The 25450-nt window shown below is 47.1% G+C and overlaps 1 protein-coding gene across 1 annotated transcript in view; it reads right to left on the bottom strand.

The window, feature by feature from the left end:
* The window catches only part of MAP6 (microtubule associated protein 6), a 78393-nt gene extending 53568 nt beyond the window's left edge, over window positions 1–24825 (bottom strand). Inside the window, exon 1 of the mRNA XM_084773984.1 lies at window positions 22962–24825. Within this exon, the coding sequence (XP_084630110.1) occupies window positions 22962–24115 (1154 nt within the window). The 5' untranslated portion in view covers window positions 24116–24825. The remainder of the gene's footprint in view (window positions 1–22961) is intronic.
* Window positions 24826–25450: the final 625 nt, after the last annotated feature.

The following is a 25450-nucleotide window of genomic DNA, read 5'->3' as shown; positions in this document are numbered from 1 at the left end:
TGTCAGATCATCAAGACACTGAAACTAAGTGCATACCTTTAATCCCAGCACTGGGGAGTCAGAGACAGGCGGATCTCTGTGAGTTCGAGGCCAGCCTGGTCTACACAATGAGTTCTAGGACAGCCAGGGCTACACAGAGAAACTCCATATCAAAAACAAACAAACAAACAAACAAACAAAACCACCCAAACTAAGAGACACTTATTTCCTTCAGCATGACAGGATGGAGGGTCAGGAAGCTCCCTTGGCATATGTGCAGGTCTCTCACAAGAAGCCTAAGACAACACCACCCTGCCCTGGGTAGAAGGACTCTTGTTGGCTCAGCTGGGAGGAAACTCTATGGGTGATCAGATAGTGGACTGAGCCCTTCATAACTCTAGTTTTGTGTGTGTGTGTGTGTGTGTGGTGGGGGTGGTGGGGGTGGTGGGGGTGGACAGATTTACATAACAAAAATGAAGCCGACTCAGAATGTCCAGAGGGAGAAAGTCTTAAGTGTTCTGGCACAGGCTGGCCTGAGCCCCGAGTTTCCATAACTATGCATGATAACCCTGAGACACGAGGCAGGAAGGGATCTCATGAGACCTGAGGCTGCTACTCCAACAAACTGTCCTTGAGTCTCATCCCAACATAGGCCTCCCCGCACCCACCAGCTAGCACAGAGGGTTACAGTTTTCAAGAAAGAAAGCCAAACACTGAAAGGGAAACAGAAATTCAACGAAAGATTATAATTACAGAGAATGTCTGATATTCCCCAAGCTGGTGGGGCTTTGGTTTTTTGTTTTGTTTTGTTTTGTTCTGTGTTAAACTAGGAATCCAAGACTAAGAAAACAAAACAAAACCAAAGCAAAAAACTGGGCATCTTACTACAAAATTTAAAAACATGCAGCCAGAAAAGATGAAATTACGTGTTTATCAAATAGAAAATAAAAAGACTTTTTTGGAAACTATGAAAATAAGAAACAAGGTGATCTGACTGTTCTACTCACTGCCCCATCCCATCCCAGCTGAAGGACAGAGCTGTAGATTTTCAAATTCTCTCTGAATCACAGGAGCTCCAGGGCAGACACCTGAAGCAGTCTTATCCTGGCAGGCACCTGTGAAAGGCCACCTCAGGGGCCCCAGTTTTAACCCTTTCTTGCCTTGCTGCTCATGTCCAACTGACCCTCACCCTGTCATTACTGCTTTGTTTTATGGCTGAGTTCTAAGGTAAAGACTGCAGCACCTTGGTTATTAGTGGAAGTGTTTTTGGGTGTTTCCTTTAGATGGATGCTGTGTGCTGTGTTGACATGATAAAATCCCTTCCCTAAAAAGTATGACTCAAGCTGGTTTATAAGCGCTCAGATAAACTTGGTCTAAATTCCTTTACAGTCAAGTTTGACTTAAGTTTTTAGCCCTCCAACCCAGTGACTCCAATACTGGTTCTCCCAAATCTCAAGCTCTACCTCTTCTTAAAAACTTAATTATCTCCTTATAAATAATTATTGGGCATCTTATAAGAATGAGCAAAGGACTACATGAAAAAGAAATCCACAATTTAAATTGGGTAGGTTTTACGTGGCAAGCTTCAGGAGATGGAGAGCTACTCAAGCAAAAACCCCAGACAGGTGGTTTTATCAGGGAAGGAGACAGCGCGTGGAGGACTGCAGTGGATGTACACATGGCTTTGTTTTAATCCCAAGTGTGGGATGGGGAACAGACTTGTGAGAGAACAGGTGATGTTTATCCACTAGAAGATGAACCACCTCATGCGGGGGCTTGGTTTTTGCCAGCTGAAACACATCCTAGTACAGCCTCTGAGAGGAGATGTATATATATGAGCCCAAAACAGGAGGAGGAGTTCTTTTTGGGTCTTGGTATTGTTTGGCTGTTCATGGCTCCACTTCTAGATGCTCCTAGACAGAACCACTCCAGAGAATGCTTCAGGGCTCTGGGTTCCAGCTACTGTTGAAGGTTCAAGCAGCAACTTTGGTGGAATTGCTGGTCTACTGAACCCCTGCTGACTACGCCAGGGAAACCACTCCCAGGAACTGAGCCCAAAAGATCTATTTCTCCTGTTCCCATTAGCCTCTTTTCTCCCCTATCTAGGGTTAGGTGGATTGGAAGGGAGGGATAAACATTAAAGAAGCTCAAATAAAGTGGGTATGGAAAAGGTCAGAGCCTCCAGAGGATTCCCTTCAGGTGGAAAGGGTCCCATCAGGCACTCTCAGTCACCTCCTGGGTAAAACTTCAGGAGACAAAACCCTGGGTTCCACATATCTCACTCCAAACTTGTGGGAACTTCTGAAGACACGCCATATCCTCGGCTAACCCTGGTTCGCAGCAACCCAAAGCTAAGAGTGCTGCTAGGTAGCATCTGAACTCAGAGCAGAATTGTCCTCGCTTTGCTGTGACCCTCCACCAGTGTATTTGTTTCAGAGCTTGTTCCCACAGCACCCCCGCCCCGTGTGTGTGTGTGTGTGTGTGTGTGTGTGTGTGTGTGGTGTGAATGCAGTCACACACCTGTGTATGGATGTGTGGGCTAGTTTTGTGTCAACTTGATACAAGTTGGAGACATTTTGGAAGAAGCATCAGTTGAGAACATGCCCCCAACAAATGGGCCTGTGGGGGGTATTTTCTTGAATAACGATTGATGTGGGGGGTCCAAGCTCAGTGTTGGGGATGCCACCCCTGGCTGGTGGTCCTGAGCCCATCTTTATGTTGGTTCTGAGGATTGAACTAAGGTCATCATGTTTGCATGGCCAGCACTTAACCCTCACTCCGGCCCTCTTCCTGGCCCTAAAATTGTAGTTTTAAAAAAGAAAAGTACATAAGGTTTTCTTCTTCCTTAGCTTTTCTGTACTGTACGCACTAAATGTCCTACTAAAGGACACACCATAAATTCTAGCACTCAGGAGGGCGCGGTAGGAGGCTATCTGAGAGTTCAAGGCCAACCTGGGCTCCATAGCACATTCCAGGGCAGCCAGGGCTATATAGAGAGAAGTGTCTCAAACAAACCAACAAAAATGGATGAGAGGGAGAGAAGAGACAAACACTGAAGCAATTCCTGGTGATGCTCGTGGGCACAGCTGTGCAGCCCCTCAGCCTGACTGGAAATTTCCTCTGCAGGCCCTAGTGCTGGCAAGGCTGCAGAGACCCTACCGCAGCCCTCACAGTAACCACTTCTCATCCTTGGAGCACACATGAGTCTGCCTCTCTTGGTTCTATTTGATTTCCATTTTCCCTCATGGCCAGCTGCCACAGTGTCCTCTTGGTAACTTCCACACTGGTTCCCATGGATACCCTCTACTCTCAGACACTCAGGGATCGGAGCAGATGGCTGCCTGCATGGGTGGGGACCACACTGTAGGATCTCTGAATTAACCAGCATCCTGTTTCTTCTGTCTATCCCCTCCAAACACACACACACACACACTTATATATACACATACATACATTTACTTACCCACATACACCCATAAACACATACACTCACCTACTCATGAATACACACACATATATACACTTGCACACATATAAACAAACATATCCATACACACATATATAAACTTACATACACTTACATACATATACACATACATCCATACACGCACACACATATACACACGTACATACATTTACATACACACCCTCACACACACTCTCACACAATCATGCTTGATTCTGGCTTTCATAGGGAGCTGATGATGTTTCAAACACGTGTGTAGCATCCACAGTCTGCTTGACCATGACCTGTGTACTCCATTCAAAAGGAGACAATGCTTTCCCACGACAGTCACTTTTTCTGACCACTTTCACAAATGGCTGTTTGGACCAAGACCTTTTTGAGTTCATGTGGACTGTGGACATGAGTAAAGGAATGTGGAAGAATATTTAATTTTAGGTGCTGTCTTAGTGTTTTCCTATTGCTGTGATAAGACACCATGACCAAGGCAACTTATCCAAGAAACAGTTTATTTGGGGCTTACTGCTTCAGAGGGTTAGAGTCCATCACCATCATGATGGGGAGCATGACAGCAGATTCCCAGCTGTGGTGCTGGAGCGGTAGCTGAGAGCTCACATTGTGACCCACAAGCACGAGGAAAAGAGACCTAACAGGGTGTGGGATTTTTTGCTTTTTGGGATTCTTTTTCTTTTTCTCTTTATTCAAGATGAGGTTTCACTAAGTGGCCCTGGCTATCTTGAAACTTAGATCAGGCTGGTCTTGAACTCAGGAATCTGCCTGTGACTACCTCCTGATTGCTGGGATTTAAGGTATGTGCACTATGCCTGGCAAAATATCTATTTGTTTATCTCATTTGCATGAGCGTTTTGCCAACATATATGTCTTTGCACCATGTATGTGCCTGGTGCCTGTGGAGGCCAGAAGAAGGTGTCAGATCTTCTGGAACTGGCGTTATGGATGGTTGTGAGCTACTGTGTGGGCGCTAGAAATTGCACTCAGGACCTCTGGAAGTGTAGCCAGTGTTAACTGCTGAGCCATCTCCCAGCCCCCTGGCTTTTGAAACCTCAACGCTCACACTCAATGACACACCTCCTTCATCAAAGCCACACCTCCTAATCCTTCCCAAACAGTTCCACCAACTGGGGAACAAGTATCCAAATATACAAGCCTAGGCAGCAGTCTCATCCAAACCACCACAGGCAGAGTAAGGTATCAGAGGCTTGGGATCCCTTCACCAAGGCTGCACAATAAATAGTAAACGGGAAGGTTTGGGTTCAAGCTGATGTTTTCTAATCCTAAAACATTTCACTGGTTTTCAACACCATGGCTACCAGATAGTATACAAATGCTGTAGTCTCCTCTAACTCACAGGGATATGTCTCAAAATTCTCAGAGTATGCCAGAAACTGTGGTTAAATATCTACTATCTAAATGTGGTATGTGTACCCATAAGTTTAAAAAAAAGATTTATTTATTATTATGTATGCAGTACTCTGCCTGCATGTACACCTGCAGGCCAGAAGACAGCATCATATCACATTATAGACGGTTGTAAGCCACCATGTGGTTGCTGGGAATTGAACTCAGGACCTCCGGTAGAGCAGTCAGTGCTCTTAACCTCTGAGCCATCTCTCCAGCCCCCATGATAGTTTTAATTTTAAAGTAGGCATAGCAAGAGTTTAACAACAATAACTATTAATAAAATAACGAAGTACAGTATAATGTAATTAAACAGCCACCATCACTATGCTTGTTCTCCAAGTCTTCAAAAAGTAAAGTAAGGCTCCATGGTATCTGACAGTCAGTCTGCTACTCACTGTTTCCAAGAGACTAATGGGAGGATAACACACACAGTCTGGATATGCTGGGCAAAGAGATGACTCCCATCCCAAGTGAGGCAGAAAGAGATGGTATAGTACTTCATCATATTACTCAAAATGGAATCTGATTTTAAATGTATATTATCTATTTTTGGAATTTTCTATTAAATGCTTTTGAACCAACACTGACCACAAGTAACTGAAATCATGGAAAACAAAACCATGGAGAGAGGAGGGCTACGTACTAAGTTCTTTGTGATCCTCACTTTTTCTTTAGAACATTCCCCTCTTCTATCCATAGTGCCCATGTTAAAGATGTTTGTTATTTGAAAATATTCATGCTTCTGCTGATTTGTCCCTTTTAGCGCCAAGCCAACAGTCAGAACCCAACATCAACACCACTATCACCATGACCATGACCAACACTAGCATCAACAACACAACACCATCATTCACTATCACCATCATCAATATCAACAATACTATCATCATCAACAACAACACTGTCATCACTATAATCACAAACAACACTATCATCACTATCACCACCAACACATCACAGTACTACCACCATCATCATCCTTATCAACAATATTGTCATCACCATCACCACAAACAACACTGTAATCACTATCACCATCACCACAAACAACACTGTTATCACTATCACCAGCATCAACCTACCACCATCAGGACTACCACCAATATCATCACCAACAATACTGTCATCACCAACACCATCACTATAAACAACACTGTCATTACTATCACCACCACCAACATATAACCATCAGGACCACTACCATCATCAACAACACTGTCATCACCACCAACACCATCAGCACAAACAACACACACCATTAGACTACCAACATCATCATCACCAACAATATAATACATCATCATCACCAACACCATCACCACAAACAACACTGTCATCACTATCACCACCATCAACATACCAACATCATCAACACCAACACTGTTACCTCTATCACCACCACCATCATCAGGACCACCAATACTACCACCACCACCATCACTACCACCACCATCATCATCATATCACCATATTTCCCCCGGCTTTTGGAGCAGGAATCGGCTGTCTATTCAGACATCCCCAAACATAGATGTCACAGCCATATCCTTAAAGCCTAACTTGGTGCCTCCTTCATAGGAAAAGCTCAGCTGACATGAACTGAATTGAACAAGTGACATCAGTAACAGAAAGCACCACCTCATAAGTGAGATTTATTTATTCTGTATAGAGGCAGCTTCTCATGTGCTAAAAGCTCCCCAGAGAGTGGTCATGCCAGACATGTTCTTATTTTGTTCTTGGTTTTCTTGGAGGGTGGGGAGGGTTGGTTTTTCTAAGAAAGGATTTCACTGTATTAGCCCTGGCTGGCCAGCGACTCATTATATAGACTAAGTTGGCTTTGAACTCACAATCTTCTGCCTCAGCCTTGCAAGTACTGGGATTACTGGCATGTGCTACCATTCCTGGCAATCTTCTGAGTTTCTTAAGACAGGGTCTTACTCTAGCACAGTTGACCTGGAACATGAGTCTTCTGCCTTAGCCTTTCAAGAGCTGGGACCTTCATGGTTGGGATGGAACTGGCTCGGATGTACCTGTTTGCAGTGTACTTGGCTTAAGAATTTTTAAAAAATAGTACCATGGATCATGTATATGCTAAATAAGCACTTCTGCCACTGAGCTACATCCCAGTTAGATTAGACTCCTAGCCGGGACCCCAGAGCCTCTCGCTAACTCCAAGTCTGCTTTAGGCCAGTTCTAGAAGAACTTGAGTACGGAGGAAGCTGGATCCTCTCATGTGAAGGGGCTTCTGCAATTAGTTACTTCTGCAAATGTAGCTTAACACCACTTGTTCTTTGTTTATTTACTTTAGAAACCTTGTTCCAATGTCCTGGGCGCCAACAGCTGGAGACTAACACTCCACAATGGTGAGGACAGTACCTTCCTGCCTCAGTCACTAGGAGAGATGGCGTGGTTACTGCTATATGTGAAGACAAAGAGACCCTCTGTGTTTCAGTCTTCCCGTACTTTGTAGCTCTAAGGAACAAGGCAGTGACTCTGTCACTTGGGAAGAATAAGTAAAGCTCTAGGTGACGCGCAGCCGCCCTGGCGTTCTCAGGCACTCGTTCTGAGAGTGACTGGCTAGTTGCACACAGGCTGAGCCGGGGTAGCAACAAGAGCTCAGTAACGCAGATCGAACAATGGTAAACTGTGCACAGCCAGCCCAGGGGCCAAACACAAGTTTTGTTCAGCCACAAGCTATGAATGTTTTGTGGTACTGGGCTGGAACTTGGGGCTTTCCACACACCAGGCAAGAGCTCTACCACGAATTACAGCCTCAGCCCTGAGGACAATTTTGTAGATGAATATTTGTTATCGGTCTGATGAAAGAGAACAGAAGTTTTAAACCTCACTCCAACAGTGTTATTTCCCTAAGTACCCTTCCTTTTTGTTGTTTGTTGTTATTGGGTTGTTTGTTTGTTTGTTTGTTTTTCCAAAGATGTCTGTGTGGCCTTGAACACACAGAAATCCGCCTGCCTCTGCCTACAGGGTACTGGGATTTAAAGGTGTGCACCATCACACCCAGCATGTGCCACCACCCGGCCTTTCCTTTTTTTTTTTTTTTAAGACAGAGTCTCCACTCTGGCTGGCCTGGCACACATGATATGGGCCAGGTAGATCTCAAGCTCACAGAGATCCGACTGCCTCTGCCTCCTGCTGCTGGGATTCAAAGATGTGCACCACTATACCGAGCTAAAAATCCCTCTTCTCATTAATAGTCTTGTATTACTTATGATTGCATTCAATCATCCACATTTTTATGATTTTTAAATTTTTAAAAATTTGTTGTGTATACAGTGCTGTGCCTGCATATACAGTGGTGTTACTACACACCAGCAGGCCAGAAGAAGGCATCCGATCACATATTCTAGATGGTTGTGAGCCACCATGTGGGTGCTGGGAATTGAACTTAGGACCTCTGGAAGAACAGTCCGTGCTCTTAAGTGCTGAGCCATCTCTCTGGCCCAATGATGTTTTAAATATTTTTGGAGAAATTAATTTTTTAAATCTCTTTTTGATTGTTTATTTGTTTTGTTTTGGTTTTGGCTTTTTCAAGACAGGGTTTCTCTGTATAGCCTTGGCTGTCCTGGACTCTTGTAGACCAGGCTGGCCTTGAGCTTATAGCAATCCGCTTGCCTCTGCCTCCCTTGAGTGCTGGGAGTAAAAGCATGTGCTTCTATCTCTTTTTTAAAAGATTTCATTTTGTTTGTTTGTTTGGAGACAGGGTTTCTCTGGGTAGCCTTGGCTATCCTGGACTTGCTTTGTAGACCAGGCCTCTGCTTCCTGAGCGCAGAGATTGAAGGTGTACGCCACCACTACCCAGCTTTTATTTCATTCACACTTACATGTCTGTCCATGTGTGGCCTGTGCATGCCAGAAGATGGTGTTGCATCCTCTGGAGCTAGAGGTACAGGCAGGTGTGAACCCTGCAGGGAGGCGCTGGGAACTGAACACTGGTCCTCTAGAAGAGCAGCAAGGCTCTTAACCGCTGAACCATTTCTCCAGCCCTCTATGCTTATTATATGAATATCTACACGATCATTAACTTGGCGTGTTGGCCCACAAAACCTAAAACATTCAGTCCCCCCCCCCTTTTTTTTTGAGACAGGGTTTCTCTGAGTGGCCCTGGCTGCATTGGAACTCGCTCTGTAAGCCACGCTGGCCTTGAACTCGAACACTGATCTCCCTCTGCCTCCCAAGTGCTAGGATTAAAGGCGTGCACCACCACAATCTAGCTACGACAGTCTTGTCTTTTACAACAAATTAGTTGACTCCAGGCTCAGGCTGAAACTGCTCGCCCAGACTCAGTGCCACAACATCTCCCTGTGTTTGTTGTTGTCGTGAGCATGAGCCTACCTACCTCTCTCTGGGTTCCCTTCCCTACCAATGGCCCCATCGCTTTGTTCACTAGGGTGCAGCTCAGACACTACCTTCCTTAGACATGCTCTCTGATGTGTCAGGTTGGGACTGATCATGCTCCCCTGCCTGAAAAGCACGTGACACCCTGTAGCTTACTTTGTCATAGGGGCTTACACTATAGCTGTTTCCTCTCCCGTGGTGCAAGGGTCCCGGGCAGGAAGCTCAGAGGGAGACTCGCACCTGTCTGCTAGCCGATATGGAATGGTGCTCTGCCAGGGAATGGAGGATGAATGAAAAGCCAACCCGACTCACATTGGAACAGTGGCTTGACCGCTAAAGGAACTGTCTGGCTTTGATTTCTGTCAGTGACCTGGGTCTTTGCCTTGTCCCCAGCAAGGCTTATTAAGTTACAAGGATGGAGAATTGTGTACAGGCCACATTCTGCAATGTTACGATTTTAAAATGGCACTGTGAATCCATCCTTAGACCCCTTAGCAGGGCCATCCTCCCACACACCCAGGCTGGGGGTGGGCACAGGACTGGTGGGTAACACTGCTTTCCCCTTCTCCTCCCCCCTTGCTTCTCTCACATACACTTATGTGAGTGTGAACCAGTGAGTCTTCATTTGCCTGCTCCCGTGCTCTCGGGATGGATTCTTAGCATCTGACTTGCGCTTTCAACTCAGAGGAGCTCACAAAATCCACCAGGAGGAAACTGGGCACTAGGAAACTCTGAGCACAGTGGTAATAGACATCCAAACTCTAGCTAGGCATCTTCTGTGCAGGCCCGAGAGCTCCCTCCCCCAAAGACACAGGCCCCATCTATGAGGAACTTAAGCTAAATGGACTTTTGAAAATCTACGTTTATTTCTTTTACTTTACATGTGTGAGTGTTTTGCCTGTACGCACGTATATGCATCACATGCATACCTCTCGGATCCCATGGGACTGGAGTTATTGATGGCTGTAAACCACCATGTGGGTGCTGGGAATTGAACCCAGATCCTCTGCAAGAGCTGATTTGCTCATAACCACTGAGCAATCTCTCCGTCCCCTAAACAGACTTCCTTTTATAGCCCTGCAGAATCATGAGATAGACGGCAAATCCCTAGAAAGCTCCCTGGGAGTCCTGGGCTCTGGGAGAGATAAAGGGATAAAGTTGAAGAGAAGAACAAATGAGTGCTTAGCTGGGCTATCACTGCGGTCTGGAGCATCACCTTATCCAGTTTGTGTGCAACCCATTCACACTCCGACTGCTAGCGAAGCCTGAACTCTGGTGAATTGGGCAGAAGAAGAAGAAGACCAGTGGGCACGGGAAGGTCACGAGTGGGAAGAAAAGAGGATCAAAATGCATTATATACATGTATGAAAATGTTATAAAATTTATTATTATATCTAATTAATATACGCTAATGATAGATGTTAAAAATCAGACTTGAGCTGCTAGGTGCAATGGCGCACAGCTTTAACTAATCCCAGCACTCGGGAGGCAAAGGCAGGTGGATCTCTGAGTTGGAGGCCAGCCTGGTCTACAGAGCCAGTTCCAGGACAGTCAAGGCTACACAGAGAAATCCTATCTTTGTTTGTCTGTTTGTTTGCTGTTGAGACAGGGTTTCTCTGTAGCCTTGGCTGTCCTGGACTCACTTTGTAGACACCAGGACGCCTGTCAGAGGCAAACAACTCTTCCTATCACCAGGCTTCCAACAGAACCACCCGCCCTCCCCACAACCCCCACCCCTGCAGGGTCGCTGCAGGATTGTCACCTTCATGGTGGCCTGCCTGTGACTGAATCATGACAGCAGTCCCCTGCAGACAGAGAGGCCCAGGTGTCCCAGCCTGTCATGCTTTTAAGATGCTGCATTGAACTTGGAGTAAAAAGCTGTTAATCCCCCTGAATTATTATAATGGAATGAAGACCGCATAATCCAACCGAATTCCCTGCTTTCACTGTTTAAGCCTCTTTCGCAACAGACTAAAAGCCCCATGGGGTAGGATTTAGAAGGAAGATGGAGGAGGCTCAGAGGAAACACTGTGAGTGAAATTGTACATTAGCTAAGTGTGGGTGGGGCTCAGCTCAGGGTGGGAGCTGGCCAGAGCTCCTGCTGGGGGTCCCTGTGATTCCATGTGTAAATGGGACTGAAAACCCCCAGGGAAAAGCATCATGTGTGGGTGCAGGAAGCAGAGAGAGAGGCTGGATGCAGAAGCTAGGCAAAGCTCTGATCTCAAGCCAAAGCACTGGGTCTGGCCCTGGAGGGAGAGGGGTCCCCAGAGCGCCTAGGACAAGGAGCAAGGAGTGTGGAGACACCCCTGACCCCACCCCAACACACACACAGAGTTGATGGAGGGGGGACCAGCAGAGGTATAGGCAGCAGCCGTTTCTAGAACAGTGTGCTGAGCCAGAGGGCTGGGGGACACAAGGGACATGCTGGGGCTGCACTAGCTGGATAGGGACGACACAGAATGAGCAGAGGATTTCTGGGCCCGTCTAGCCACTGATTGGCTGTGAGATCTCAGTCCCCACCCTTCCCCAACCCTGTACTACATCCTTATATGGTGATGTTAGCCTGGCTAACTGGGGAGACAGAGGCAAGTGGATGGCTGTGAGTTAGGGGCCAGCCTGGTCCACATTGCAAGTTCAAGGCCAACCAGGGCTACATGGATTTAACTTAAAAGATCACCGAGAAACCTAAATGAAAGCTGGGAAGACACAACTCCGACTCAGCCAGTAAGGTGCTTGAGGCACAAGCATGAGGCCCAGCAAGCACGTAAACAGCCAGGCATGTGGCACACGCTGAAGAGGCAGGGACAGGAGGCTTCCGAGAGTTACCTGGCAAGACATGCCAACCTGGTCAGCAACCCCCAGGTTCTAGTAAGAGATCTTAAAAAAAAAAAAAAAAGGCCTCACCTAAATGTAATGTCTGGTTATCCGTTGGCACAAGCACATGGCACAGGCATGAGCACATGCTAATTAAATATAGATGAACGCATCTGGCAGAGAGGGTAAGTTCTCAGCAAGTGAAACCAAGCATGGCTCTGTTTCTGCTGTCTTGCATTTTAGCTTTGTCTACCTTTCTCCCTATCCTCGTGTCTTAATTTTGAGCAAGCCTGAAAAGGTAGGAGGCTTGAGAAAATGCACTCTAGGAAACGTCACCACTTGGGCCAACTATCTGAGTCACTATAGGAAATGCACAGTGACCGCAGGGCACAGCACAGTGAAGGCAGCAGTGTTTACCCAGCTTTTAAAGGGTTTTGTGGCTTGAGGTCTGGGCACAATTTCTCACCCCACGCTCGGCTTGACCCTGCAAAAGCCTTTCATTCATGTGCAAATAATTACACATCGATGTGGAATAAGTAGGGGAAAAACATTACTTACTGCACATTATTCAGTGTCTTGCCAGTGGAGGAGGAGCTTGGAGGCTGAATCAGTGATGGCCTTGCTCCTGGGTAGGGAAGGCAAGCAGGGAACCAGCCTATTCTTCACTTCTCCTCCCTCCACTCCTGGGAGACTGTCGCGAGAACTCTGATCTTGCGAGAACTCTGATCTCGCGAGAACTCTGATCTCAATGTCCTTCTCTTCTCACCCTAGACTAGCGTCTATGGGGTTGGTGGTTCTCCTGCTGTGCCAGGTCTCCTGGGCACCAAACTGTATCTTCATTTTGTTACTTTGTATTTTGATTAAAAAAAAAAAAAAAGAAAGAAAGTACATCCACGGCAGGGTGTGGTGGCGCAGGCCTTTAACCCCAGCAATCAGGAGGCAGAGGCAGGCAGATCTCTGTGAGTTCGAGGCCAGCCTAGCCTACAAAGTGAGTCCAGGACAGCGAGGGCTACACAGAGAAACCTTGTTTCGAAAAACCAAAAACCAACCAATCAAACAAACAAACAAAAAAAACCTAGAACAAGGTCTATATATCTTGACCATTGCCCAATGGCACCAACACACAGGTGGACATACAGAAGACATGCAACTTTTCCATCACCCTGGAAGGTTTCTCAGGCTCCTTTTCAGTCACCTGCTGCCCCACCACCAAAAGCACCACAAATCCAACCATCATCGGTTGTTCCTGCTTGTTTCTGAACTTAATATAAAAGGAGCCAAGCAGTAAATGCCGGTTTTTTTGTTGTTGTTGTTTGTTTTGTTTTGTTTTGTTTTTCACTCACCATGATGTCTGTGATCTACCTATATTATTGTGTGTCACAGTAATTTGGTCTTTTTCATTGCTGTGTAACAGTGGTCCTCAGTTGGAAACGAATTCCTGCCCCAACGGGGTTGTTTTATGGCTACAACTGAGGACAGGGAAGGCTGGGAAATGCCACTGGCACGGTGTGGGTAAGAGGCCCAGGATGACTCCAGATGCCGTACAGTGCACAAGGCAGCCTTTCATAAAAAGGGATTGTCCCCTTGAAAATGTCTATATGCTGTGACAGAAAATCAAGTATCAGCCTCCTGTAGCAGCCATAACCAACTGTCAGAGCTGGGCCTGGTGGCCTGAACCTGCCTTCCAGCTACTTAGGAAGCTGAGATACAAAGGAAGAACTCAACCAGGGCCTTCTTCAGTGAGTTCCCGGCCGACGGGGGTAACTTAGTGAGACCTGGTCTAAAAAAATAAGGTGCTGCTGATGCAGCTCTATGGTACAGTGCTTGCCTAGTATACACGAGGCCCCAGGCCCTGGGTATATACCCTAAGGGGAGAGATGGGGTGAGGGAGAGGGAGGGAGGGAGGGAGGGAGGACACAGACTTATTATGGAAAGTCTGGTGTTCAGTCATCTATAAGGGGTCTCACTGAGGACTGGGCGGAGCAGAACACACTTCCCCCTTTCTCTAGCTTCGAGGACTGCCTGCTTCTTTGACCCATAGACTATTCTTCCATCTAAAAACAGGCAGCGAGACTGTCGCCCTGCATCACGCTGTCTCCCTATACTTTCGTGCTCAGGCTCATCCCTCTGGGTGATCCAGGCGTCTCCCCAGCTCAAGGACCATCTGTGTAGTCCCCTTATCTTATTGTCTAGCCGCAAGCTCCACAATCAGCATGGGTTTCTTAAAGGGAAATGTTCTCCTCCCCACTAGACCTCTCCATCACTGGTGTACTCGTTCTCGGTACACACGTGTACTGTGCCCCGTTTCTCAAGTGAAGACCCCATATGCATTCTTGCACGCACCTCCTATGTTTACTTCTGTTAGGTGCGTCCTCAAGGAAGGAGTTGCTGACTCATAAAGTGACTGTAACAGCAGTGTTTCCATTGTCATTTTCTACTGAGAGTCTCTTTGTAAACCTGAAGATGTTGCTAACTCAACTTGTCCAAACTGCACCGCTCAGCTCACTGAATGATTCCACTGTCTCTCGGACACACAGGGAAGGCGATAAGGGGGTGCCCTAGATGCTGCCCATCCCTTCACGCTTTGTCCCTGGTATTTCACCCTGTGCCATCAGCATGTGTTTGCACCTTTCCCTTGCTGAAGGTCTCATCTCTCATCTACACAGTGTCTTTATCCCCAGAACACCCCCTCCAGTCTGTCCTCACTGCTAGCTTTTCTAAAATCCCCACCTGACTCTGACCTTCCCTTTGTTTATAGGATGAGGGAATTGACCTGCATCCCTTTTTGAGAACTGTTCACAACATCTCTTTAGTACTTTCACTCAAATTTACCCCTTTCTCACTCACTGCCCACTCATATCTTGCCAGCCTCAGCATACCAGTCACATTCTCTACTGAGCACTTTTTGGATAACATTCCAGAAAGCTGGAATTAACTCCTCTGTCTGTGCCCTACCAGGTCCTGCACCAGGAACTGCTCAGCGTGTGTGTTTGGGCCTACTAAACACAAGCTCTTGTAAGCAAGGTTCACTCTATCACCCCAGGGCCTGACATAGGTAGGCACAAACATTTGAAAAGATACGCGTTAATATGACCTCGGAAAGGATGGCCATCATCCACATACTGTGCTTTCAATGGTCTGGAAACCTAAAGACACATGAGGCCTGACAGGCATAGGTACCATCCCAGAAGGAAGAATTCCATTTCTTCAGGGCTGAAATAAAGATTATCAGAGTGATGTAAGGCTTCTAGACTTCTGACAGGCACACAGCGGGCTTCTCAGGGAACGTCTTGAGATCTTTTACTTTGCAGGTTGAGGCCCACCCTGACACTCACCCCATTCATCAGAGGCTAGCTGGTATAACCTGTGACGTCAGCACTGTTAATAGAGATGGCCCATGTTGTGTCTGGGACACTGAGTGATTTTTTATTCCCAGCTTGACACTCTCTGTCTCTGTCTCTGTCTCTGTCTGTCTGTCTCTCTCTCTCTCTCTCTCTCTCTCTCTCTCTGTGTGTGTGTGTGTGTGTGTGTGTGTGTGTGTGTGTGTGTGTGTGTGTGTCTGAGTACATAAGGTCCCACTGCTTCTCTAGATGAGCAACCAAGAATTACCTGTGCAGGTTCTCTTTTGTGGCGGAGTCTTGGTATTTAACCCCAGAGCCTGACAAAGACAAGACTGACTAATGACCTAGCCAAAGGTCCAACACACAGTAGGACCTCAGCAGAAGTTCCCAAGTAAGCCTAAAGTGTAATCTGGCTTGTTCTTCCCTCTTTTTAGAAAATGAAGAATAAAGTGAGAATAAAGGTTACTGAAAAAGACTATTTTCAATGGAACTAAAGTATCATTCTTTGGGAAGAAAAATTAACATTAGCAAGACTAGCCTTGAAAAAAGGAGAGAAGGGCCAGGCGTGGTGGTGCACGCATTTAATCCCAGCACTTGGGAGGCAGAGGCAGGTGGATTACTGTGAGTTCAAGGCCAGCCTGGTCTACAAAGCGAGTCCAGGACAGCCAAGGCTACACAGAGAAACCCTGTCTCGAAAAACAAAACAAAACAAACCAACCAAACAAACAAACAAACAAAAAAAGCTATTACCAAGTTTACATCAATAATACTTAAAATTAGAAACCAGAAAATATCAATATGAATTGCTGGCACTGACTCAAGAAGAAATAAAAAACCAGAATAAATGAATCATAATGAAGATTTCTAAATGGTGGGTAAAATACATTCATGAACAAGACAGCAGGTCCAATAGGTACATAGGAGAATCTTAGATGTCCAAGGAGCAGCCCACCTCTTACACAACCTGTTCCAAAACAATTTAAAAGTAGGGAAGCTCATTCATCTAATTTTATAACTTCAATCCTAATATTATTTGAGTACAATCTGAAAAACTGAAAATAGAAGACCAAATTCACTTACAAATACACATGTCAATATTTTACATTAAAAACAGCAAGCCAAGTTCAACATAATAAAAATATATCTTTTATCTCAGTAAGGATTATCCAGGACAAATAATATGGTTTAGCATTAGGAAGAACTCCATTAACATTAAAAGTAAAACCAGACACCAGTTGATATAGAAAAAGTATTCAATAGGATCTAACAGGCATCCACGTTTTTAAACACTCCTAGCAAAGAAGGAGGATGAGAAGTTTCCTAACTTGTTCTCTGATAACCAGAGAAGACGTCATCCTTAAAGGTAAAATGTTAGAAGCAGTCCTGTGTCCCCCAGCGGACATCTATTACCACAGACCACTCAACACAACACTGAATATTCTAATCAGTGCAAAAGACAACACAAACAAGACATATTGGAAGTGTACAGTCAGATTACTTCTTGCTAGAAATATATAACCATCCCCTCAACAAAGGCAATTACAGTGTGATAAATTTCCCAAACACAAGATTAGCTTAGAAAAGTGAGGGCACAAGAACAACCATAAATTAGTAAATCTAACCAATATGCTCTTTACAAAAGGAACAATAATTAAAGGACAATGTAAAATAAGAGGAAGTGAGAGTGTGGCATCGGCTCAGGCTAATGAAACAGAACCAGGGATCCAGGAATGATACTCAAATATATGTGACACTTATTTGCTAGAGGAGAGATTGTCTATTAATGGGGGAAAGGGGGTATGGGACGTAACTGGGTGTGGTGGTGCACACCTTTAATCCCAGCACTCGGGAGGCAGAGGCAGGTAGATCCCTGTGAGTTCCAGGACAGCCTAGTCTACAAAGTGAGTCCAGGAGAACCAGGGGTACACAGAGAAACCCTGTCTCAATAAATAAATAAATAAATGAATGAATAAATAAACAAATAAATAAACAAATAAAAGGGGGTGGTGTATGGTACAAATGACACAAGAGAGGGAAGAGGGAAAAGTTTTTTTTTTAAGATTTATTTTATTTTTACTTATGTGGATATGTGTGTCTGAGAACATGTGTGTGAGTACCCAGAGAAGCCAGAAGAGGGCGTTAGCTCCTCTGGAGCTCACCTATAGGTGCTTATGAGCTGCCCAGTATAGGTGGTGAGAACTCAGGACCACTGCAAGAACAGCAACTTCTCTTAATTGCTTGCTGACCCATCTCTCCAGCCCGGGGGATTTGATCCCTAACTCATTCTACACATGAAGATAAAAATCCAATGAGTTTACAACAGACTAAATTGTAAAAAGCTAACAACAGACTTTAAAAAAAAAACAAAACAAAACTACATGACAAGGGATGGGATAACAATTGAGATGTACTATGAATAAATTAATAAAATATTTTTTTAAATTATATGTATGATTATACATCTATATAAGATCCTATGTAGAAAAATTAGTTAAGCGGAGGATGTAACAGACTTGAATAAAAAAACATGTTTAGCATTAGGGGCCACTCATCCCTTAAAAACGAACAATAGTGTTTGGCCAAAGAAAGCCTCAAGTCTTACTTAGCAACAAGAATAGATTTTGGGGTTCCACTTTAAACTTGCCAAATAGGATGCCTGAGGGCATGGCCGAGGGAGCTGAAGCTTCACAAGTTCTCCAGACGGCTCTTCCATATCCCGTAGTTTGAGACCCCTGACATAACTTGGGCTGGCTACAGAATCACCAAGAATTTGAGAATGTTCAGATGTCCAGGCCACCCTGATGTACTGCATCAGAATTTCTGGGTAGGACATCTATACATCAACATTAAAAAAAAAAAGTGTGTGTACCCATTTGTGTGCGTGTGCACATCTGTACACATGTGCATATGATGTGGAGGCCGGAGGTTGATATCAGGTGTCTTCTTTGGTCATGCTCTACCTTATTTTTTGACGCAAGGTCTCTCATGAATCTAGAACTCACGAGTTTAACTAGGCCAAGTGGCCACTAACCTCCAAGGGATGTCATCCTTTGCCCCAGAGCTGAGGTGACAGATGCGTGTTGTCCCACCTGAAACCTTATCTGAGTTGTGGGCATCTGGACTCAGGTTTTCATACTTACACAGTGATCACATTACTAACTGAGCCATCTCTCCAGGCCCTGAACCAGCATCTTTAGAGACTGTGCGTGCAGAGAGGCCAGTGGGTCTCAGTGGCCTCCCCCATGGCAGCATTTTCTCCTGGTGTAACTCCGCAGGATTCAGGCTTTGTTCTAGTTAGAGAAGACATGACCTCCTTCCTCAGGTAGGATTAAAGCCCACTCACTGCTAACCCCAGCACCCTGCTTGGCATCTAGCAGGCCTTGGTTGTCATTCTATGCTGTAAGTTCAACTGCAGGAAACTGCAGGAAATTTGTCAGTATGTAAATGAATAAACTTTTCAATAGGCCCTAAAAGTCCTATATGATCAACAAATCCATGACAGCATTAGGCTGTGGAACATACAAACACAACAAAACACAGCCCTTCATTTGAGCGTTCAGTGTGGAGATGTGGGTGAGCATCTTCGACAAGTAAGCAAAGACAGAAGAGTTCAGCTAGTGTGCCGTGGCGACTAGAAAGGAAGGAATCATTCAGAAAGGCAGGACCAAGAGAAGCGCTAGAGAGCCAGTGGCTGAGGCTGTCTGGAGGTGTTGCTAGGATTTCGGCAGAAGAAAACTAGGGAAGTGTGCAGTTGGCGCACAGGGCGTGTAAACCAAGCCAGACCCTCCTAGTCTGACCTTCACACAAGGCTGGAAGGCATACAACAACGGCTCTTTCAATTTATTTAATTCCGGGTTACCAATTTCACCTCCCAGAGCCGCTGCTGATTTCATCTATGAAGAGTCTGTCGTTAGCTTTACCACAGGGAGCACCTGCTACCACATCCATCCCCATTAGCTGACAGCCGGGGCAATGGGGTTGAATGGGAGGGGAATTTTAATCTCCTCCTTAGGACTATCTATTTCCTAATTGAGGATGCTAGGTCAAGTGTCACAAAGAACCTCCCCCCCCCCCAAAAAAAAAACTACCTTTTAAGACACAGTTCTCAATTTTATAGTATTATAGTGAAAAGAATGTATTAAAATTTTTATCAACCTCATGATTATGAATAATGACAAAGATACCTCAGATACCATTTGAGTGCCAAAACCCCATGCCACTGTGATGGATTATGAATCAGATGAGCTGCCGAACAAAACAATTTCTCAAAACCAGAGTAGCACAGGAGAGCTGCTGTTATTCACTGATGGCACATTAGCATATATATGATTCTGCATATCAAATGCACATTGTATTACCGACCAGTATATGATGATAATGAATCATGTGTCCTTTTCTCTCTGTTAAAGCAAACGGCTCACATGGCTGCAATGTGATGGATGTCACTTGTAAGGTCCATGAGAGAGACCAGTGCCACGGTGTAAACACACCATGATTTATGGAGAGTGGCAGGAGCAAAGGTCTTATAAATCAGATTGCCATTGATGTAGAGCCAAATTTGGTTTCTATGGTGACATTAGGCCCCTCTATAGTGGACATGGGGCATACTTAAATTAAGGAGCTCTCCAGAAGGAAAAGAATGTCAGACAATGGGGAAGGGAAAAAAAAAAATCGATGTTCCAGATAGGTCTATGCATCCCAGACAGTTTTTCTCTGTAGTATGTTTATGTTAACTTATAGAATATATTACCTCTTCACAGCTACTTTCATCCAAAGTCCATTTCTCTAGGCTTTGATTAATGTTTCTCTGGGACAACAACAGTAACAAAGTAAGTTTAATAACAAATTTATCATAAATTAAATTGTTCATTAAAGAAATGCCTTTTATAGAGACACATTTTTTGTTTTTTGTTTTTGTATTTTTGCTTTGCTTTGTTTTGTTTTGTTTTTTAAGACAGGATTTATCTGTGTAGCCTAGGCTGTCCTGGACTTGCTTTTGCAGACCAGGCTGGAGACACATTTTCTTAATGTTTCAAAATATGGCAAAAGGGCACCGATGGCCACAGAGTCAAATATATGCATTTTACAGATAGAAAAAAAGTGATTTACAAATTGAGACGTCCAAAGATTGTTCATAATACGTTGATAGAATTCTGGCAGTGGCTAAAAGACATTCTCACCACTTCAAGAGAATTGTGCCCCCTACTCAAGTCTAACCCCCCCCGCCCCCCCCCCCCCAGTATTCGTGTAAGCAGAACCGTAGAGCAGAGCATGCATGTCTGTCCCAGGTAAGGTTCGGTTGCAGGGGAGATTGCTATACGGAACAAGGACACAGACCAGCACTTGAAATGAGTTGTGGCTGAGGAGCATGCTCATTTTCTAGCTGGCGGGCCCATCTTCCACAAATAAAAGGGCACCGGCCAGCTGAGAGCCATAAGCTGAACACAACCACCCATGGTAGCGTAGGAACCTTGGCTCTCTACGTTGACTTGACAGGATCTCTATGAAGGTGAGAAGGGAACAGATCCCGCTGGACGCCTGGTAAGGTTCTACCCGCCAGGGCGTGGTAGAAGGGAAATAGGACGATGAAACAGGCAGCAGGAATCCAGTGTCAGGCTATCCATGGGCCTCTCAGATAAATAACCTAGGACTTGTGAACACAAGCAGCATGGCAGAACCAGAAAAGTACATCTCGGGGTGTGTGTGTGTGTGTGTGTGTGTGTGTGTGTGTGTGTGTGTGTGTGTGTGTGTGTGTGCTCAATGCCCCTTCTTCTTTGTTTCCTTCTCTTCTTTGATTCTCCATTACTAGTACAAACATAATTGTACTTCCCTGTGGCTGTCCAAGGAAAATGAGCTTTGTCCTTGCTTGACCCAGAGCTTTGAAAGGAAGCAACATACTTCTTCTGGGAGACCAGTATGGTTGTGATACCAGTTAACCCAGAGACAGGTACCTAGTGGGAGGCAGAATGCAGGAAGCCTTGCAATTCTGATGCAGAGGTCAAGGGGTGCTTGTCTCGTCCACTGAAGAGGTCACATACAGTGTTGGCAGGAGACACTAACTCTATAGCCTGCCCTCCACACTTGTAGGAAAAAAGGCACCAACTGACCATGGCACTGAGGAAGAACCCCAGGAGCTGCACAACACTAGCTCAATCACTCATCAGACACCACATCTGCTTCTTCAGACACCCAAGGCCAGTGTTACAGGTTCAAGTCAACCAGGACTTATCAGTTAACTGATGTCGGTTGAAACATAAATTAAGGCCCCAAAGCTAAACAGTCAGAAATATGCATTGGATGGGTGAGAGGTGAGGAAAGCAGGCTGAAAGGCCAAGGGAAAGGCCGCAGCACAGGGAGAATTGTAGAAACTGGTGGTAATGGGAGGGATGACGGTGTGGGATGAAGATGGGGGATGTTTCTATGATTGAAAGCATTCATTCGCCAGGAATAGGAATGTGCCCGAGAGGATAAGAAATGCATATACTTGCTGGGCGTGGTGGCGCACACCTTTAATCCCAGCACTCGGGAGGCAGAGGCAGGCAGATCGCTGTGAGTTCGAGGCCAGCCTGGTCTACAAAGTGAGTCCAGGATAGTCAAGGCTACACAGAGAAACCCTGTCTCGAAAAAGCAAAAAAAAAAAAAAAAAAAAAAAAAAAAAAAAAAAAGAAAGAAAGAAAGAAAGAAAAGGAAAAGAAAAAAAAGAAATACATACACTGAACACAGAGGGAGAAAGGAGCTGCCTCATGAGGCACGAGGGCTGGGGATATCTAGGAAGCAGAAACTAGAATAAGGAGGCATCATGTAGAATATAATAGAAACAAAACCTTCCACTCCATCCCAGGCGTGGCCAATCCTCCTGAGTCACCTCTCTCGGTCCTCCCAACGGCTAGTGCAATGTTTGGCTTTAGTCAATACTCAAAACTGTGCAGAATACATCGGTTTAAATGATTACAGATAAGAGCTTGAGGCCCAGAAAGGCTAAGAGGTTTGCTCAATGTGTCAATGCTACTGAAGAAGCCAGAGGGAAATGACTTCAAAGTAGTAGTGGTTGAATAGAAGAGTCGTTTGTAAGGACCGCGTGGGGAATGTAGAAAAGGGTGTGGCGCTTGAGTGTCAGCCAGGTACTGGGGGAGGAAGCACATAAGAAGCCAAGAGAACGAAAGGGACTCGGGAGGAGAAAGGGTCGCATGGATAGAACTGAGAAGTGAACGGGGGACAGTGGGGCCAATTAGGGGTCAGTATCCAGTATCCAGGTGAACGGGGGGGGGGGGGACGGGGGGAGGGATGACCAGAGAAAAGCGCCCATTAGCTGGGAGTAAAGAGACAGGGTCTCTGTGGAGCAGGCAGGGTGCTAATCAACAAGGAGGAAATTGTGGCTTAGGGATGGCACAAAGAACAGCTGGGAAGACCACAGTGGAAAATGTTAAAGGTTTTCCTATGGGGCGGGGCAGAGAGGTCTGGGTTTGTGAGGGTTCTGGAATGTGGCTAGGCAGAGGGCGTGGTCTGGCACTGGAGAGGAGGCAGAATGAGAAATGAACCCTGGATGACCAGGGATGAGGATGAGCAGCATCACCTGCTGCCCGTCTCACCTGTAGGAGCTGCTCACTGTACTTGTCACCTCCTCCCGGATTTGCCTGTTGAGGGCATCTGCCACGGCGCGCCCTTTGCCTCCTTCTGGCCCTGTGGCTTGGCCATGGGCAGCGGGTGTCTGCTCGTGCCCCTCGGAGCGACGCACCATCCAGGCCGGTCCGGCCTTCCTCCTAGTGTCGCGCTCCTCTGCACCAGATGCCTTTCCAGCTGCAGGGCCGCCTTCTTGGGTCTGGGACTGGGCTGCGTGCAGAGGCTTCTCCTCGTGCCCTTCGGTGCGAGTCACCATCCATGCAGGCCCGGCCTTCCTGCGTGTGTCACGATGCTCTGCGCCGGATGCCTTTCCCGCCGCAGGGCCGCCTTCTTGGGTCAGGGACTGGGCAGGGGGCAGGGGCGTCTCCTCGTGCCCTTCGGTACGAGACACCATCCACGCTGGTCCGGTCTTCCTGCGTGCATCGCGCTGGTCTGCACCGGACGCCTTTCCCGCCGCCGGCACCCCAGCTCCTCCAGCGCCCTCCGGGTCCCGGGCTTCAGCTGAGATCTGCACGGGCCCGCGCTCTTGGCTCTGAGGCCGACGCTTGGGCACTCCGAGAACAGGCGGGGAAGGCTGCGAAGTCGCAGGGATCTGCACCGGCTTGGGGATCCAGGGGTGGTCCCCGCGGCGGGGCAGCGGCCAGGCGCGGAAGTCCTTTTGGTACTGGGTCTCGCGCTCGAAGGGCGCGTCGGACGGCTGGTACTCGCTGCGCGGCCGGCAGCTGGGCTCGGGCCGCTGCACCTTCCAGGCGCGGTAGTCTTGTCGCATCACCGAGTCCGCGGGGCCTGAGCCGGAAGTGGAGGCCGAGGCTGCGCCCAGGCCCAGCCCGCTCCGGCTGGGGGCGGCTGCAGCCTCGCGGTCGCCGCTGGGCCCGGGTGCCGGCCCGGTTGCCCGGGCAACTGCATCCGACTCTCCCTGGGCCGGCTGTGTTTCTATGGCGACAGCGCGCGAGGGGGGCGCTAGCGCCGGCTGCAGCGACGCTAGCGGCTGCGGTGGGGCGCCTGGATGTTCTGTGGCCTCCGAATACTTAGTGAAAACCAGCGGCACCGCAATGTCCGCCTTGTCCAGCTGGTTCCAGAAACGGGCGATGCAGCAGGCCCTTGTGATGCAGGGCCACGCCATGATGCCAGGTGCAAAACCTGTCCTGTCTCTCTTTGTGGTCCTAAATCAAACCTCCAGTCTCCCTTTAACCCCAACCCAGACCAGCCAATGTGGGTCCCACCGCTTCCTCCCTCTAGCAGCCGTTTGCCTCGTCCTCCTCCCTCAAAGAGCACCTGGGGACGAGGTTTAGCTGGAAGTCCGTAAAGTCTCTAGATTACCGGCTACAAACGCCTTCCGCAGAGGACCTGCTGTGGACCGTGAAGGATGGGAGTGAGGCTCGGCGTCCCTGAGTCCAGGCCTAGGGCGTCTGGGCGCGCCCTCTCTGCGGCTGCTGTGTCGCGCAGACCCCGGCCGAGCAAGGAGCTGCTTGGCAAGAAGTCTGTGGGCTTAAGCCATGGCGCAGAGAAAAGGCTGGGCAGGATTCGCAAACAGTCTTGTGTCTCTCTTCCGTCTGCTTCAGCTGGCCGCCTAGCAAGGTTGTCAGCGGTCACCTCCAACCCAGACAGAGCAAAGAGCCCAGCTGCCTCCGCCGCTGTATCGATACCCCTGGTGATGCCGCAGCCGCTGCTGCCGCCGTCTCTGCTGCAGAGAGGCGGCCCCACCCTTTTTTGCGGCTCAGCAAGGGGGGGGGGGTGGGATGATCAAGAAAAGATGCTTAGAGTGTGCGCGCTGCAGAAAAAAAAAAAAAATCACCTGCTGTCGTCAGCCCGAGCTGCTGAGAGGTTGCCCTCTCCCTGTCCCCTCCTCCCTTCTCTCTGTCAGCTCCTCCCTCCTCTGTTCCCAGGCAACAGCAGAACTAGGTCCATGATAGGTTCAAGTCCCAAGCTCCTGAGGACTTGCTGTCCTTGGGTAGCTAGCTTCATATCCGGGACTGCGGCTCCTCTTTTGTAAAATCATTGGCTGCTTAAAAAAAAAAAAAAAAGTATAAGAACTCCTTCCCCAATGGAATGTCTGTTCCAAATTAAAATCTATTTTACTTTTAATTATGTGCTTGTGTCTATGTGTGTGTTTATGCACGTCGGTGATGGTGCCTGCTGAGGCCAGAAGTCTCAGAGTCCCCTAGTGTTGCAGGCGATTGTGAGCTTCCATTCCATCCCCATGTGAATGTTGGGACCCAAACTCGGGTCCTCTGGAACATCAATTCAGTGTTTTAGGGGTTTTTTTTGGGGGGGGGGCTTGTTTGTTTGCTTTACCACCCAGCCATCTCTTCAGAGCCTGAACAGATACTTTTTAAAGGGAAGCTGCTGATATTAGTCAGTCACCAGGCTGTGCTTACACTCAATGCTGGCTCCTGACCTGTGTATGTGTACAGGGCTCCCTGGGCATATGAGATCCCAAGATGCAGGTTAGTGCTAC

The sequence above is a fragment of the Acomys minous genome (genome assembly GCF_964271855.1).
Source record: "Acomys minous genome assembly, chromosome: 2".
NCBI lineage: Eukaryota > Metazoa > Chordata > Mammalia > Rodentia > Muridae > Acomys > Acomys minous.
The sequence above is the reverse complement of the archived record's forward strand: the minus strand, read 5'-3'. Positions and strand labels throughout refer to the sequence as shown.